The sequence below is a fragment of the Pteropus medius genome, unplaced genomic scaffold (assembly GCF_902729225.1).
Source record: "Pteropus medius unplaced genomic scaffold, Ma_sr-lr_union100, whole genome shotgun sequence".
NCBI lineage: Eukaryota > Metazoa > Chordata > Mammalia > Chiroptera > Pteropodidae > Pteropus > Pteropus medius.
Window position 1 is genome coordinate 1,496,213 of NW_024349801.1, and position 17,938 is coordinate 1,514,150.

At 42.5% G+C, this 17,938-nt stretch overlaps 1 protein-coding gene across 3 annotated transcripts in view; it reads right to left on the reverse strand.

Moving 5' to 3' along the window:
- The window catches only part of TDRD12 (tudor domain containing 12), a 67,087-nt gene extending 54,514 nt beyond the window's left edge, over window positions 1–12,573 (reverse strand). For 2 of the 3 annotated variants that reach the window (XM_039888610.1, XM_039888611.1), the window contains exons 1-6: window positions 12,516–12,573; window positions 11,193–11,208; window positions 9,624–10,612; window positions 9,002–9,241; window positions 3,289–3,447; window positions 1,505–1,641 (exon numbers count right to left, since the gene is read on the reverse strand). In XM_039888610.1, coding sequence (XP_039744544.1) covers window positions 1,505–1,641; window positions 3,289–3,447; window positions 9,002–9,241; window positions 9,624–9,647 — 560 coding nt within the window. In that variant the 5' untranslated portion in view covers window positions 9,648–10,612; window positions 11,193–11,208; window positions 12,516–12,573. The remainder of the gene's footprint in view (window positions 1–1,504; window positions 1,642–3,288; window positions 3,448–9,001; window positions 9,242–9,623; window positions 10,613–11,192; window positions 11,209–12,515) is intronic. The other variant, XM_039888612.1, reaches the window with a different exon arrangement.
- Between the last annotated feature and the right edge of the window lie 5,365 nt (window positions 12,574–17,938).

Below are 17,938 nucleotides of genomic sequence, written 5' to 3' on the forward strand. Positions count from 1 at the left end.
AGTAAAACAGAACAGTTCCATTATAAAGAAAAATTATATATAAGACATTCTTTAAAGCACACCAATATAATTAATACATTTAACATAGAACACACAAAAACCAATTCTTTCTCTTTAATGTAGCCACCAACAGCAGGAAGTACTCGGAGACATTTGCCTAAGGGGGTGAAAACTTGTTCTTAGGGGGTGAAAAACATCTCACTCTTTTTATATATAAAGAATAGATACACAAATAGTACATCCACAGGTATTCAGTATATCTTTAATGTTAAAATTTCATGGCATGGGGGTGGGGAGGGATAGGAAAAATAATGTCTAGTGAGAATCCTTAGACTGAGAAAACTCTGGGTAATAATGAACAAACCTCAGAAGAAAATTTTATTTAAGATTTTTAAGCATCAGTTTCAACACACAACTGGAATTACCTTAAAGTTTCTGTAAATGAGCAGATATTTTAATTATTAGTGTTTGCCAACTTTGCAAAAAAAGACTTGAAGGACTGAGATTTGATAGGTTGTTCAACATTTTTATTTCCATTCTGGCAAACGACAGACCACTTGTTAACAGACCATTTTGACATAAACTGATTATGGGGATGCCCTGTGTGGGCAGCCTAGGCATCTTTTGACTCATTTTAGAAAAAGGGCTGCACTAACTGCCCCTCATGGCCTCCCTGGGCTCTATTTAATCGTGATTCTCTTGCCCAAAACAAATTAAACTTAAAACTCCAAATACTAAAAGAAAAGAGCACATTATTTAACACATTATTTTTACAGTTATAGTTATAAAGGTGCAGAATCACAAGCTAGAAATGCATTTTTTAAAATATTTGCAAATTCCGACTGTCTGATAAGCCTTTCTGCCATGAAATTCTTCTGTCCGAGACAAACCTCTTATTGCAGCTGAAGTCTCTTTGGAAGAAGGGTCCTCTTACTCTGGCACAGGAAACCAGTAGAAAAATAACCATAAACACCAAGACTGACTTGTCGACAGTGTTTTCTAATGAACTATGATGTGCGGTCCTCGAAACAGTGAGAGCTCATTCTGAACTGTCTCCCACCTGAGATGACGATCACACCCTCACTTTGTTACGCGAGACAAGCAAAAATACATACTCGGATACATGCTCTGCTGTCTGCAACCTGGTAGCATCTTTCTTGCAGCCGAGCCTCCCTAAAGGACCCACTCTCTCTTATGAACAAACTAAGAGGCCAAGCCAGGTGAGGCGAGTATGTGGCCAGGGGCAGCTAGGAGATGCGCAGCACCTGCCCTCTCCAGGAAGGAAGATGGAAGGAGGCTGGAGCCGCCTGCTGAGTCTTCCCTCTGACCACTCGCCCTTATATTCACTGCATGTAGAACTGGAACCTGCAAGTCTTCCCTTCTCGAAGCTATAAAAACAATTCCAGTTTATGACCTCTATCCCCTTACTTTGAAAATAACACTTTCCTTTAAAACTGACAAATGTCTCCTTAAGGAGCATAAGGCAAAATAAATTCGTACGTACTTTTTAGATTTCACTGGAATGTATTTGGCAAAATCCACAAGGAAACATTCTGCCAGGTAATGGTCTGCTGAAGACACAATTGACTTAATAACAGCCCTGCACCAGCACTTGAGTTCCTGACAGTAAACCACACAAACCTAGAAAATAAAAAGAAAATTTCAGTGTTAAAATCTCTAGCTATATAATGAGAACTAAAAGGAACTCTCAAAATCACCTCAGCCTACATTTTACCTTCCGAAGAGGAAAGGGATTCAAGGAGGCTGACCTTGCCCAATCTAAACCCTGCCTGTCAGTAAAAGAACCCCAGCAAATAAGGACACAGTGCATATAAACTGTATTTCACTGTTTTTCCTACTATAATCCTTTCGACTGCTTAACTAAGAACAATTTTTAAAAATTAAAGAAAATGCACAGATTTACCACCTTAAATCAGAAAATAAAGTTTACGAATGATTGTCAATCATGTGGCAGACCAATATGAAACCTGACCCCCAGGCTCATCCTCCCCATCCCCTTCCACCCTCTGACATTTGTTTACCACCTGCCACAACTAACAGCTCCATCATGTGGATTTTTGTGTTTTGTTGACAGCCGTATTCCCAGCACCTAGAACAGTGTTTGGCACGTACTAAGTCTTCAAAAATGACTTGCTGAATGACTGAATGAGTGTCTGCAGCCCCTTTTAGGGAAACTACCCTCCTGAGTTCACAGGCTTTGGCATCCAGACTGCCCCACAGGACTGCCAGGCCACAGCCAACTCAACAGCAATCCAGACTGGCAAACCATAAGCTGACCCCAGACATAAAATGGCCCAGTGGAGACAGCTGTGCCCAAAAGGCAAGAAGTGGGGCAATGGAGATTCCTGCCCTTGGGAAGAGAAGTTGGAAAATACAGTGCAGCTATTCTGCAAAAAATAATTCAAGAGGAATTCTGCCAAAGGATGAAGGGTATTTCTGTTTAATGCTGAAGCCAAAGTAACTTGCAGGAATGGTTATGAACAGATAATAATTTGCACAGCCAGTCAATTTTGAATTGGTGGTCTACTAGGGCTTCCACTAGCCAAAAATGGGATAATTTACGCATCCAGAACAATGATTACAAGTGATGAATACATAAAAAGCCATGAGTTCGATACTGAAAAAATGAAAAGGAGGTGAGGCGGGGACCTCTGAACACCAATGTAGATAGCTAGGCATAAACCACTATGCTTAAAATTGATGAGGGAAAGAAACAAGCAAGTTTTCTACCTTTCCGGTATGAATTATATTATGTCAGGATAGCCAAAGTCCTAATAGATGACAGAAAGTTCTCTACAAAATTCCAGCTCATAAATGCAGAAGGAATGTGAAAATGACCATTTTGCAAGCTTAAGTGAAAGCACGGATTTGGGCAGTAGTGGTCACTGGATGGTACAACCAGTACATGAAAAGCTAATGGGTACCACAACGGAGGCATCGGCCCCAGACTGAAAACCCCCATGCCCTCTTTGCTGAGGCGCCTACACCTGTGATGAATCTAGAATAATCTTCTGGCTCCCAGTCCTAGAAGGATGGCCCCAATGCCTAAATTTAGATGATACCCCGTCTCTTCTTGCCCTTTATGAACCTTATACAACTGCCACTTTCCATTAGCCTAAATCTTGTGCAACCAAAAGAACCTAAAACAAGGCAATGATTACAGGCAATTAAAATACTCAAAGTTTTTATCATATTAGTTGCCAGAATATTCTACATTTTTAGTTTTTCAAGACATGGTGTTTAAAGCACACTTAGATACATACATACCTGCCCTTCTTCCAACATTAACGGTTTTATTTCTATATCTTGACACATGCTATTATAGAAGTCATTCATGGCACTATTTAGTTTTTGATAGTCAACTTCATGGTCTAAAAAGGGATTGCACCCTTTTATAATAACCCAGAAGCAACCTGGATCTTCAATCTGTAAAATGTTTAAAAGACAAACAAAACAATGAATGATTTAAAAACAGAACCATAAAATAACTCTTAGAATCACAATAACTGTTTTTAAGTGATCTAACAAATTCTTGATGAAGTACTTCTGTCTTAAATGGTTCAGACCAAAAATAAAAGACACTCAATATATACGTATATCAAATAATTATGTTGTACACCTTAAACTTACATGATGTTAATTATATTTCAATAAAGCTGGAAGATTAAAGACACAAATTCTAAAACATGGCACCAGTAATGTGATTCTTAATTACACATTGTGACTCAAAAAGCAAAGAGATCAATGTCCTCGAGCTCTTGTATTTTGAAAATATTCATAACAAAATACTAAAGCAAGGTTCAGAACAATGTTTTTGGTATCCTACATCTTTTGTAAGAAAGAAAAGGAAATATGTACATTCTGCTCATGTTAAAGGAAATCAATGATTGCAGATAAACTGAAACAAATACTAATTATTACCTACAAGGAAGCCAGGAATGGGGTAGAAGAGACAGGGATGAAAGTCACACTTCTCTGAATGTATCTTGTTATGTACTAATGTTATTAGAAACCAAGATTTTCATTGTTAAAAGATACATATGTAAAATGAAGTTAAATTTGAATTGAAAATAGCAATAAGAACTCATTTGTGTATTTATCTCATGTATTTATTTCCTAATTGTGCCTAAAAGGACCTAAAAGCAATGACATCCCAAGATTTTGGATCCTAGGTACCAGGAAGCAGGAATAAGGTGTTTGCAAAAGTATTCTATTTTTCTGAATGTTGGAACATTTTTATAAGAAATCATTGGAAAAAAGAACAGTTGCCCATTCTGGTTCCAGTAATGGCAGAGTAGTTTATATGGACTAACCCACCTGCAGGTAACAACTATAAATCCTGGAAAAAACACAAAATAATGATTGTAAGGCACTGAAGAGATACCAAAAGCAGGTAGAAACTGGAGGGGATTTGACCCTTCAAAGGAGGACCCATCACTGAGTGAAATCCATGTTTATATACAGCTGTCCCAAAAACCCTCCCCAGCCCAGGGGTGCGGAGCAGCTAAGAACTCAAGCAGAGAGCCAGAATGTGGCTGGAGACATCAGAAAACATAATATAAGGCTGCCAAAACAGCTATAAATTAAGGGGAGAAATTCTGAAAGAGAATCACAGATCGGAGAGCCCTAAAGTCTGCATAAGAAAATCTCTCAAATTCTTAGCAGATCCTGAATTGTACAGGTGAGACTCCAAAGGAGTCCAGAGAAAAGCGACACTGGAAGGCTGAGAAAAATTATTTAATAGTCACTGCCCATGAGAACTGCAGAACTCTCAGCACATGATGACTTGTCCAAACCTCTGCACTGAGGCCACCCAAGCATGACTTCCAGCAGCGTAAGTCTGTATCCCCGGGATGACTCCAGCCCCTCTAAAATGGCTGCCGGAGGAAGCTCAAGGTGCCAGAACTTACTGTTTTTTCTAGCCAACCCTGGCACAGACCCTTGACCTCTCTTTATTATAGCATGTACTAAAGGGCTTACGATTGTGAGTCCTTCCTGTCCCTTTGAGATGTGTATAACTGCAGAACCAGCTCAAACCAGTCTTCTCCTGTTTCTTATAAGATACTGAGTTGTTTTTCAGGGATGATTAAGCATAACCGTAAGTCACGTGGCTGAAGTATGTGCAGAGGAGAGAATTTCGACCTATAACACCTGGAACCAAAGTTCCCCCGCCACGCCACGGAACTAGAGAGCTGGGACTTGACTGGAACTCGATCACAGGAATCCTTTCAGAAGCGAAGGGTCCGTTGTCCAAAAAGATCTGGTGCCGAAGCCCTCCAATTGAAACCTGCCCCACCAGCGCTTCTGCATACCAGCCCATCCTTCCCTAAACTCTTAAAATTCCATGCCAAATCCTGTCTCTTTGCCAGTCCACCTCGCAAAAAAGCCTTTTCTTTTCTCAAAAGCTGATGTCATCGTATTGGCTTCTATGAGAGTGGGCAGTGAACCCTTGCTCAGTAGCATGTATAGGTATCTCCTACTACTACTCAGGAGGAAGTCTTCCTCAGGGACCTGAAAGCCATCTTTTGAAATTTAATCTTCAAGGACACGTCTTCCATCAACACCTGTGAGAATGGATAAAATTTATAAAACTGACAACATCAAGTGCTGATGAGGATGTAGAGCAACTAGAACGCATACATTTCCGATAGGAATGGAAATGGAAATTACTTTGGAAAACGGTGTCACGTGAAGTTAAACATACAGGTAATCTCAGACTAGTTATTTACCCGTGAAATAAAAACTTGTACGCAAAAACCTGTATGCAAAGTTTACAGCAGCTCCAATTTCTAAAAATGAGAAACTCAAATGACCTGCAACTGGTAATTGTATATATTGTCACTTATCCATACGATGGAATACTACTCAGCAACACAAAAGTAGAAACTGATAAATACAACATAAATGAGTCTCGAATGCATTATACTAAGTCAAAGAAGCCAGACTCAAATGCTACAGGCTACTATATGATTCCATGTGCACAACTCCATTTTTATGACATTCTGGAAAACGCAAAACTAACAGGAACAGGAAATAGACTGGCAGATTCAAAGGACTAGAGGTGGGAAGAACTGAATACAAAGGAGGACAAGGTAATTTGGGAGAATGACATAACTGTTCTGTATTGTGACTGTGGTGATTACATGACTGCATGCATTTTTCAAAATATTTTCAAAATATTACACAGAATTCTACATTAAAAATAATGAATTTTAGCACATACAAATTATACCTCAATTTAGCAGTTTGTGGGTTAAAAAAAGATGTGATGCAAATATGGCAAAATGTTAAGATTTGACAAAGCCAGACGGCAGATGTCTAGGTGTTTATAATCATATTTTCTACACTTTTTTCTATGTCCAGAATATTTCCTAATAAAAAGTTAGATTTTTAAATTATTTATAAAATCAAAAGTAATGATCTTTTAAAAAGCTTCTTGTCTTCTAATGTATTATCACCTATGTAGTATTTTTACTAAAAATGTTTAACCCAAGCAATCATGAGGAAACAAATTCAAATTGAGGGATATTTTGCAAATGAACTGCCCTTACTCTTCACAAATTTCAATGTCACCAAAGATAGAAAAAGGCCAGGGAACTGACCTAAAGGAGACTAACAGGCTATCACATCTAAATGCAATGTGTAATTTTCTGTTGGATGCTGGATCAGAGAAAACAAGTTATAAAAGACATTACTGGGACAATCGGACAAATTTGAGTATGGACTGTATATTAGACAATAATATTGTATCAATGTTAAAGTTCTCAAGTGTGATAATTATATTGTTATCTATAGAAAAAAATCTTTGTTCTTAGAAAATACAGCTTTCTCACCTAACTCTCAAATAGTTTAGCAAAAAAAAGTAAAATAATTTTATATACATTGTTAGAGAGAAAACCGCAGTACAGGCCCAAAATGGTGTCACTCGTGCCAAAAGCCCATGACTTAATGCCTGATCTAACTATAGTTTTAACCTCCTCCAGAAATGTAATTTAATTAACTTTAACCAGTCTGGAATTTTTTGATAAGGTAATCTGTCACTGTAAACCCTCTCCAACCCTTATAGCAAAAAGAGGCAAGACAATCTACATGATAAAAATCTTTCCCTTTCTCTCCCCATGCCCCAACCCCCCCCCCAAGAATATTATCTATATTAAATTTTGGTCCACTCTCTTCTCCCTTACTTCTACCATTCACACTTGAATACTTTTACTCAAATAAAAGCTAAATCATCTATCTGGTATGAGAACTAAATATTTCACATACTAAAATTTCATTGAATTAGTGTGTTCTTTATTATTTCTCAAGAATAGAAACTCATCTTTCCTATATGTTATTTCCCTTTACCTTCATTTGAGTAACTACGTAATGAGTCTCTTTTCCCACATTCGGTAATATGAGTGTGTAACGTGTATTTTATAACATCAGTGACTGGATTTATCATCTAATCTTCAATTCACGTTCAATTCCCATTTGTATATGGTATTTCCATAATAACTTCAGATATTTTAGTCAAACTTAACACTTTCCAACATCAATTGTAAAACTTAAGATGTTAATTTAAAAAATTATGAACATTCCAGACTAAATAACACTGGGACCACTTATCGTCATGCTGTTATGAGAGGTCCTAGGATAGCTACTGCTTCAACCTCAACTCAGCCTACAATGGACAGAGCAGCAGCTCCAGAAGGAAAACTACTCCTGAAATTGTTTGTGGATTTCACTGGCAGTAGAGAAAAACAAACATTTTACCACATTAGTGAGGTCACAGCCTGCAGATATTAGACTTTCACCCACGTTTGTAAGAGCTTGTCCACTTGAAGGGTTCATGCCTAGCTGTCCTGAAATGTAAATGGTCTGTCCACTAAAACAGTTTGACTGTAGGAACCAATGGCTCAAGGGTTTCCCCCCAGGGCTGATCAATTTTGTGATCAAGGATAACCTGGCTAACTAATTCTTTTCTCTTTTGGTCCCTCTGGGAAAACAAGCCCATATTCACGTCTCACACCCTGCCTTACTCGTTTCTGATACAACTGCATGTTACCTAAGCTGCTTTCTTAATTTTAAATTGACACCTTTTTCTCTGTTGGCCTCATCCTAATAGATTTGTAATGCCAGATATGTTTTTATTTATAAAATGTGACGACAAACATAACTGTTTAAACTTTAAAATTAAAAATTTTTAATTGGGGAAAAATATACTTAAAATATACAAAAATATGCCAAAAATTTGGTATATATGCAAATTCCATTGTGCATATATACCAAATTTTGCTTCTCCATTCATCCACTGACGAGCACTTGGGGAAAATATTTTATACGTGTAAAAGCTAAACTAATCTGGAGAACTACAGCTGGTACTTTACCAGAAAATACTAAGTTGGAGAGAAAATTTGCTCAGGGTGATCAGGGCTGGAAGTGGGGGCAGACCAGAGCTGAGGCGGGTAGATAAAAGGGTTCCCGGGTCCAACTAAAAGAGAGGAGGTTCCAAAGGCGGAGGCAGTGAGAGTCCAGCTCCTCCTGCCAATGCTCTGCCCTGATGAACCGGCACACGGCAGGTTCTGCATCCCTGAGCCCTGCCGTTCTAAAGGAGAAATCGCACTAGCCTATTTAAGACTAATGGTGGAGAGGAGCTCCCCAACTGGATCTTACAAGCCTGAGGAAAAGCTCTAAAACCCTTATAAGCCTGAGGAAAAGCTCTAAAGAGTCAGCTGTTTCAAACGTTTGAGAATTTCTGTTCATATAAATTACACAACATAAAATAGGCGCGGGAAAGTTATTTTTTTTTAATCCCATCATTTGCTATAGCCCTTTTCTCTGCCCACTGAAGTATAATGTTTTTAAGTGATTTATATTTCCTTTTTCCAGTGACCAAAACACTCTTCTTTACTCTGGTTTGTAAACTCCTTCCTCCAAGCAATGTGGCGAACACACCGCGCCTTCCCAGTCTGTTGCATAATAGCAAAGGAGCACTCACCTGACTCAAAGACAAAACTGCAGCTGTGCTCAGCAGGCCCCACCCGGGAAGAGCCCCCGCTGTGACCCCTCCTCCAAGGATCTGAGGCCGGAGGCACCCGCGCGGGTAAGGAGTGACCGCCAGAGTCCCGGGGCGAGCAGGCAGGAGTCCCCACGAGTGAAGATGGAACGCGCGCGTGTGTGCAGGGGTGGGGGAAGAGAGGTACAGGTCATCCGTGCTCCTGTCCAACGCGGGTGGAGCCTTGTCGGGGAAGGGAACAGGTCAGGGTCCTCGTATACACCAACCTGGGGCGCATGGGCACCCTCAACCAGGGCAGACCCGCCACGGGGTGCGTAGGATGAGTTATAGTCCGTCCTCTCCCCTAAGGTTCTAGAGTTATTAAATACAGACACGCAGTTAAATCTGAATTTCGGAGAAACAGTAAGTTTTTACTCTAGGTCCCAAACAGTGCATGGGACACGGCTGAACTAAAATTTCATGTTGTTTTGTTGAAATTGAGTCAGGAATCTTATCTGGCACCCCAACCCGCGGTCCAAAGACCGACGTCCCCCGCCAGGCCCACCAGCACGGGCAGGGCTGGGGCCGGTCAACGGCCCGGCCCGGGCAATTCGCGCTCGCTCACCTTCAGCACCAGGACCTCGAGCATCTTCCCCGCGCCTCCGCGGACGGCGGACTCGCCCTGGTAAGACACGCACCGCGCGGCCGCACCCCCTCTCTGGGTCCTCTCGTCGCTACTCACTCGGACTGAATTTTGGGAGCGGAAGCAGAGTCTTTCGTAGTGCCGGCCTCCGCCCTCGGTGGGGCCGCACCTCCTCCCCAGTTCGCCTCCGCCAACCCCGCGCGCCCGGCTGCGGCCCCCAGCCCCGGCCGGCCACGCACCACAGGTGACGCGCTCCGCCCTCCAACCTGGACAACGCCGCGGGTGCGCAGCGGACTCCGGCACCGTGCCCCCGCCGCCCGACCCCCGCCCGCGCAGGCCTCGAGGCTTCCAGAAAGCACGTGTTGCGCCAACGGCACGGACAACCGCTCAGCGCCGGGTGCGGCGGGGCGGGGCGCAGGGGGAGGAGTTGCGGAGAAGCGCCGAGGCCTTGGGGCCAAGCGTCACGTGCTTCAGGGGACCTCGGGGTTTGAGGGGGTCACGAGGAGCCAGCTTTGGTCTTTGGCCCGCACGACCTCTGAGGGACCAGGGACTCCCAGGTCCACCGTCATACTTGTCCCCAAGGGGTGGAGCAACCGCCGTAGGGCCAATCGATTCATGGTTGACTGCCAGGAGGCCTTGCCCCCACTCCCTCTTGGCCAGCCTTCGCTTCCTGGTCTTGGATTGAGAGTGTCACGACCAGCCACTGATGCCTGAGCATTTGGGGCCTCCAGGTAGCATTCCCCACCCCACCCGCATCTTCTGGAAGGGCTCACCGTCTCAGTTTTCTTCCCAACTGGTCCTTGACTGACAGGGCTCCCCAAATCTCAGTCTTGGGCATCTTTGTCGCCAACAAAGTTCACTAACTGCCGCCTAGTGGGCCAGGTTCTCTCCTTGACGTGTAATTTTTGCTATTGTGAAGATACCGCAGAGGTCTCTGAACTTTGAACACTTGGAAGTCTCTCTTTTCTCACCTGAAAATTGGGACTCAGAGAGTGAGTCTCAATTAGATGAGGGTACACTATATGAAACAACACCCAAGAAGCGCTCAGGGAGAGTTAGCTTTTATTACTAGCTCAGGAATCTCTTTCCAGCCATTGAATAAGCCAACAAACAAGAAAGGGAAAGAATATGCCTTAAAAATCAAAGGAATTACGGCTAAAATAGGTGCTGGGCCTAAGCGGTTTTACAGGTGAATTTTTTGCTATTTCAATTTTGTAAAAACAATTTCTAAGCCCGTGTCAAAATGTGTTAGTATAGGAAGTAGCAAGAAGGCAACAGATTGCACCACTTTAGAGAGACCATGGCAACTGGGGTTACGTATTTAAGAAACAATGCTCATGTAACCACCCAATTTTAAAGATAAGTTTGATTTCACAAGATCAAGCAAGCATCATGTGCTTAAAGTCTCAGGCGGTAGAGTTAGAACAGAGAGGTGTGCTGACAGCCAGTCAGGAGGAAAACACCGCTGCAAAGTACATGAAGTTCACCTGTTGCTGAATTCAGCTAACCAGGCCTTACCCACAAGGGAGGCACCTGGCAGGGCCAACTCACCTGAAAGCCCCGGACCCTGTCAAAAAGAGATGGGAAAGAACCAAATCTTATTTAAATGAGAGGTCCTGGAGATAGTTCCCAAGCTCCAAAGAAGCTGCAGAATAGAGGCTTCTCCCAGCTCTTACTGTGGGGTTAACATTTTTTTCTTTTGACTAGAACCCATGCTCCAATATGGTGTTTCCCATACTTTTCCACAACAGCTCACGATGGAAATATTTATACATCACACTGCGGTGAAGAGTCAAGACTCTTCATGGGTGTTCACTACCCCGGGGCTCCAGCCACCCTGTCCCCTTGAGGCTAAAAGGTGTCAGTATCTGTCCCCCCCAAAAGCGAACAAGTAGTGGGAAGCAGTTTTTTTAATTACTCCAAAATAAGTTGTACATCATGGTGACTAGAGTTAATAATACTGTATTGCATATTTGAAAGTTGCTGAGATCTTAAAAGTTCTCATAACAAGAAAAATATTTTTGTGACTGTATGATGATGGATATTAACTAGACTTATTGTGATTACCATTTCAAAATGTATACAAATATCGAGTCATTATGTTGTACATCTGACACTAATGTTATATGTCAATTATACCTTGATAAAAAAAAATTCCTCCACAACATAAAAAGATGAAAAGATTCCCAATGCATTTTTATAAGACAGTTAAATCCTAGTAGTAAAACCTGACAAAGAAAACACAAAGAACTACAGACTAATTTCATTTATTAATATAGGTGCTGAAGTCCCCCTAAATATGCTACCAAATAAAACCCAAGACGAATAAAACTAAAAGATAAGCCATGGTCATGTAGGCTGTAAGGTTTATACCAGGAATGCAGGAGGTTTTAATACTGGTCTGTCACAAATATGGCTAGCTCACGGCACAGCAAGCAACCAAAAGCTGTCATGAGCAGACTGGCTCTTGCAGGCTCCATGGGGTGATATTAAGTGTTGGGAAATTAAAGTCGCTCTCTCATCACAGGAATGATATTCTGGTTCTGCAAAGGGCCTGGGTGGAGAGTGATCTGTTCTTTTATCTTTTTGCTACCCTGCCAAAGCACCTTTTAAGCCCCCAAGAGAAGGGAGAAAGGGAGAGAAGACAAAGCATTAGGAATGGCAGAAGGGGGAGTCCAAAATAGCGGGACCCCCAGTCACACTCAGATCAGTCTCTCCTGTTAGTGTGCTCATGATGAATGTGGGAAGTAATAGGGAAAAGCTCATCTAAGTTTTCCAGAACTGGCATAATTCTTAAAAATGGGCCCAAGAACATTCTCCATCCCCTCCCTCCCAGATTCTCTCCTTCCCCAAATGTAGTTCAAATCATCTTACCTTGGAGTCATCAGTTCTAAAAGGTAGTCTGTACTTCCTCAGTTTTAAAGTATTCTCACTGTTTTTATGGAAAAAAAAAAGAAAAACAAGTTTAGCCCCAAAGTTGGCTTCATCATTTGTCAGCTGATTTTTGAGAATTTAGTTTTATTTCTTAGACATTTTGCATCAGCTGAGAAGGAGTGAACATAGCAATTATGGCATTAAACCCAAAGGTAGAAGCCTGGTGCCTGCCTAGGGTTTTTCCCAGACACCTTGGTCATCTGTTATGGACTTGGTCTGTCCATCAGAGAAAGCCTTGTTCATAGTTCCCACTAATACTTGTATATCTGTCAGATTATCCTTGTGTCTAGCATATTTTTTCATAGCTCATTGTTGTGTTATTCACTGCAAGATTTTTTAAAAGTTTGAACCAGACACCATTAAACTAAAATTAAACTTTGTCCTACTTATTGCCTTCTATATTGAATTCTCTTCATCTGATTAATACTCTAAGCTCTTCTCACTTTGTTTCCCTCTTTTTATTTTTAGCCCTCCTGCAGAATTGTTTTTAAACAACTTATAATTAAGTTTAATTTTTTCTGGTTTTATTGAGATGTAGTTGATATACATAGTATAAGTTTAAAGTATATAACATAATGATTTGATATATGTATACGTTGTGAAAGGATTACCTCAGTAAGTTTAGTTAACATCCATCACCTCATACTTACAATTTTTTTCCTTGTGATGAGAACTTTTAATATCTACTCTTTTAGCAATTTTCAAATACGTATACGTGTCTGAGGACTGCAGTGTCAACTATAGTCCTCATGTTGTACGTTACATCCCTAGAACGGGTCTATCTTATAACTGGAAGTCTGTACCTTTTGACCACCTTCCCCCGCCCCAATTCCCCCACCACCCATCACCCACCACCGGCAACTACAAATTTAATCTCTATTTCTATGAGTTTGTTTTTTTTAGATTCTACATATAAGTAGGATCATACGGTATTTGTCTTTAACTTATTTCACTTAGCCTAATTTTTGCACAAATGTCAGGATTTCCTTCTTTTTTGGCTGAGTATTCCAATGTGTGTGTGTGTATCCATTCACTCATCGATGGACACTTAGGTTGTTTCCATGTCTTGGCTATTATAAATAATGCTGCAATAAATATGGGGATGCAGATATCTCTTCAGAATACTGCTTTAGGTTCCTTAGGATATATATCTAGAAGTGGGATTGCTGTATCATATGGTAGTTCTAGTTTTAATTTTTTACAGAACCTTCATACTGTTTTTCCATAGTGGCTGTACCAATTTACATTCCTACCAAGAGTACACAGGGGTCCCCTTTTCTCCACATCTTTGATAACACATCTCTTTTTTTTTAATAACCATTTTAACAGGTGTGAGATGATACCTCATTGTGGTTTTGATTTGCATTTTCCTAATAATTAGTGATGTTGAGCACCTTTTCACTTACCTGTTAACCATCTGAATATCTTCTTTGGAAAAATGTCTATTCAGGTCCCTTGTCCATTTTTAAATTGGATTTGTTTTTTTGTTTGTTTGTTTTGCTATTGAGTTGTACGAGTTCCTTATATATTTTGGATATTAACCCTTTATCAGATACGTGGTTTGCAAATATTTTCTCCCATTCTGTAGGTTGCCTTTCCATCTTGTTGGTAATTGCCTTTGCTGTGCAGCTTTTTAGCTTTATGTAGTCCTACTTGTTTATTTTTTATTTGGTTGCTTGTGCGTTAGGTGTCATATCCAAAAAATTATTGCCAACACCTACATCAAGGAACTTTGTTCCTATGTTTTCTTCTAGGAGTTTAACGGTTTCAGATCTTACATTCAAGTCTTTAATCAATTTTGAGTTAATTTTTGTAAGTGATGTAAGATAGGGGTCTAGTTTCATTCTTTTGCATGTGAATATCCAATTTTCCCAGCACCATTTAGTGGAGACTGTCTTTTCTACACTAAGTGTTCTTTATCAAATATTAGTTGACCATTTATGGTCTAGATGGCTGTTCTTATGCCAGTACCATACTGTTTTTACAGTTTCTTAATATAGTTTGAAGTCAGGAAGTATGATACCTCTAGCTTTGTTCTTTCTCAGGATTGCTTTGGCTATTCAGGGTCTTTTGTGGCTCCATAGGAATTTTAGGATTGTTTTTTTCTACTTCTGTAAAAAAAAAAAAAAGTGCCAATCTCAATACAGATTTATTGACTCTATAGATGGCTTTGGGTAGTATGGACATTTTAACAATATTAACTCCTCCATTCCAAGAACATGGGGTATCTTTCTATTTGTGTCTTCTTCAATTAAACAGGAAGTAAATGTGAATAATATGGCTATAAATTACTGCAAATGTTAAAATAATTCAAATTTTAATATATTTTGTAAAAAAGCCACTTTTTCATAAAAAAATAATTTGGTTCAGTAATCCCAGATTTTGTTTTTATAAACAGTAAGTGGCTGTGGGAGCAATGAGAAAACAAATGAGAGGAGGGAATCAATAGCTGAAGTTTTGTGATAATAAATACCTATTTAAGTCCCCTCCTCAGCCATCTGGGCCCTGGACAGAGCTGTGTCCTCAGGAGGATTGTGCCTCCTTTAGACCCCGATGGCAGGCGTGTCAGCCACCTCCTGAGGACAGGAGATTCTGGTCCTGACGTGGTTGCTGACCTGAGCAGGCTGCAGGCAACCCGATGGTTGTGGGAAGACAGTGCATAAAACTCCATCTAATGATTCTGGGCTTGGGTATGTAGGGGGTTGGGATCTTATCGGGTGTATTTCTTTTCCTTGCTCACACTAAAGTGGATGTACCACGCGCCCACATCATTAAACACACTTGAATTTCATAGAACTCATAGAAATGTTCAGGTATGCACACACATGAGGGCACTCACATATTTCTACCTGCCTGGATATCACACAACCACATTTCTATCTCACACACATTTACACACAGATACACACACATGCACACACACACACGCGCATGCGCATGCACACAGGTATACTGTAAACTCCCAGCAAGAAACCTCTTTGAGCTCAGTTCTCTAGAGTGAGGGACATAGAACAGGTCCACCACACCCAAAGCCGGCCAGAAAAGTGAGGCAAGCCATGGCTGTGCCTCTTTGATACAGTCACACGAAGACCTCCAAAGTCAAGAAGTCAAGGAGACCTCCCAGCCCGGCTCTTAAGGCCTCCAGAGGCCTTTCCCTTTGGCGCCCTTTATACCTGGGCCTAGCCTAGCTTGGTCTCCTCAGCCCTGTGACTTCCTGGCCTTAGGCGGAAAGGGAGCGTGCCTGGCAGCAGGGCTGGCAGAGGGGACGTGGCTTATCGCTTTCTGAGGTGATGGCTGGGCCTAGTAACATATGACCCAAACGTCTTCCCCCAGGATCCAGTCCCTGGATGCCCCAGCCTAGCTGGGCAGTGGGCTTGACAGCAGCCAAGGTTCCAGGAGCAGGGTGCTTGCTGGTGGTCCAAAGCCCTGCTGTGGGCAGACTGTCCAGGGTGAGGGTGGGCCACCTGCGTTGGAATAGGTAGGTGAGGGTCATGGGTATGTAGAGGGGGTAAAGAAGATGGTCAAATGGTAGGAGGGAGGGCGGTAGAATTGGCAGCGAGGGAGTACAGAAACGTGGAGTGGGAACAGAATGGGCTGCTTGGAGGCTGAAGAAGGATGAAGGGTCCTGGGAGCGGACTTGGAATCTGAAATTAGAAGGAAAATAGAAGGGGCGTCTGGAAAGAGACTAGCACTGCCGTGTCATGGGAAGAGGCAGCGGAGGAAGGGAGGAAAGAGCCCCAGGCCTGGCCCTAATCAATCTGATGGACAACAGCTGTGATTGCCAGCTAGTCCTGCCTCCAAGGAGCACTGATTGGGCAACTCACCTGTGCCAGTCCTGGGGCCCAGAGAAACTGAACCCCTGTCCTGTAGACCCTTCCCGCCCAGAGCTCCCCACTGGGGTTTCCAAGTGCCCTAGGCCTGGCGGTGACCAGTTTACAGAAGAGCCTAGGGAGGACAGAGCCAGACAGAGAGGAAGCTCCTGGGGGGAGTAGAGAGGAGGAAAAAGTGGCTCCTGTTCACTTCTAGACCAGTCAAGAGGCCTGGGGCAAGAGCATGAATATCGGTGACCCTGAAGCTCAGGACAGGGGTGCGACTGACAGCACCCCTCCCTGCTGCCCCGCAGACCTTTAAGAGTTTACACAAGTGCCAGTTCTCAGGGTGAGGCCAGGGAGGTGACTCCCAGACCTCCGAATTCCAGGCCCTTTCCAGGCCTGGTGCGCAGGACGTTCGAAATAACAAGGCCAGCTCTTGTCCTGGGCCTTCTATGAAAATTGCTTACTTCATACCTACCGCCATACTGGTAATAACCTTGACCCGGCCATGGGCAGAGGCCTCATTTCACTGCCAGTGTGGCATTTGTGTGTCCTGAACTGAAAACGGCTGGTCAGGACTGTCATGTACAGTTGGGTCTCTATCAATAGCAGAACCCTCCCAGAGCTGACACCAATGTATCGTACCCCCTCCTCCCCAGCCTCAGCAAAGGGTGGACCAGAAGGACCGGCTGTCCACTCTCCACAGGCCCTAGTGCTCCTGGAGACCCCAGGAGAACCAAGGCTCAGGACACCTGCATTGTCCTGTGCCAGGGTTGTCATTAACTGCTGGCCTGCTGGGAGGCCAGCCTCTACTGCCACACACACATTGACCTCCTTGGCCTCCCTAATCATGGTCACATCTGCATTCTATTTGCCCAGATGCCATCAACTGTCCCCTTTTGACCAGTGGCCGGTCCAGCAAACAGTGTTTAGTCCGGAGACAAGCAGTCAACCGTCAGCGCTGGGAATTTCAGATCTGCATTCTGCCTGGATTTCAGGTCTCTGCCACTGAGGAGCTCCTAAACTCACTCATTCATTTTGAGACTGACTCAGGTAGCTTGAATATAGGAAGAAAAAAAGACCATATGAAAATGCTACAAACACTAGCAAGCTGGGCTCTAAAACAACCCACTTATTCAGCTCATGAGGGCAGCTTGATTATTTTGGTCTGGGGGTTAGGGTATCACCACACGTAGGAAGTCTTATGACAGTCTCCCGAAAGGAATTCTTGGAAACAAGGTTCATTCACATTAAAAACAAACAAAAATAGATCTTTATGAAGAAAAACCAGTCACATTACTTTCTCACTACATCTCCTGAAATCACCCAATTAGCCATGTAACTCCAAAGAAAAGGGCGTAGGGCTCAGTGTTGGGAAATCCAGTGTCATGCAGTCTTTCAACTTTCCCTTGGCCACGTAAGAATGGGCTATGGGCCTGGAGTACTCCCTTACCAAAAGATAAGAACCCTCACAGCCTGCGCTGGACTTGTCACCTTGTGTGGAACTCTCTTTCCCTGTTTTAGACTCTGTGTGCTCCTGTGCTCTTCTGC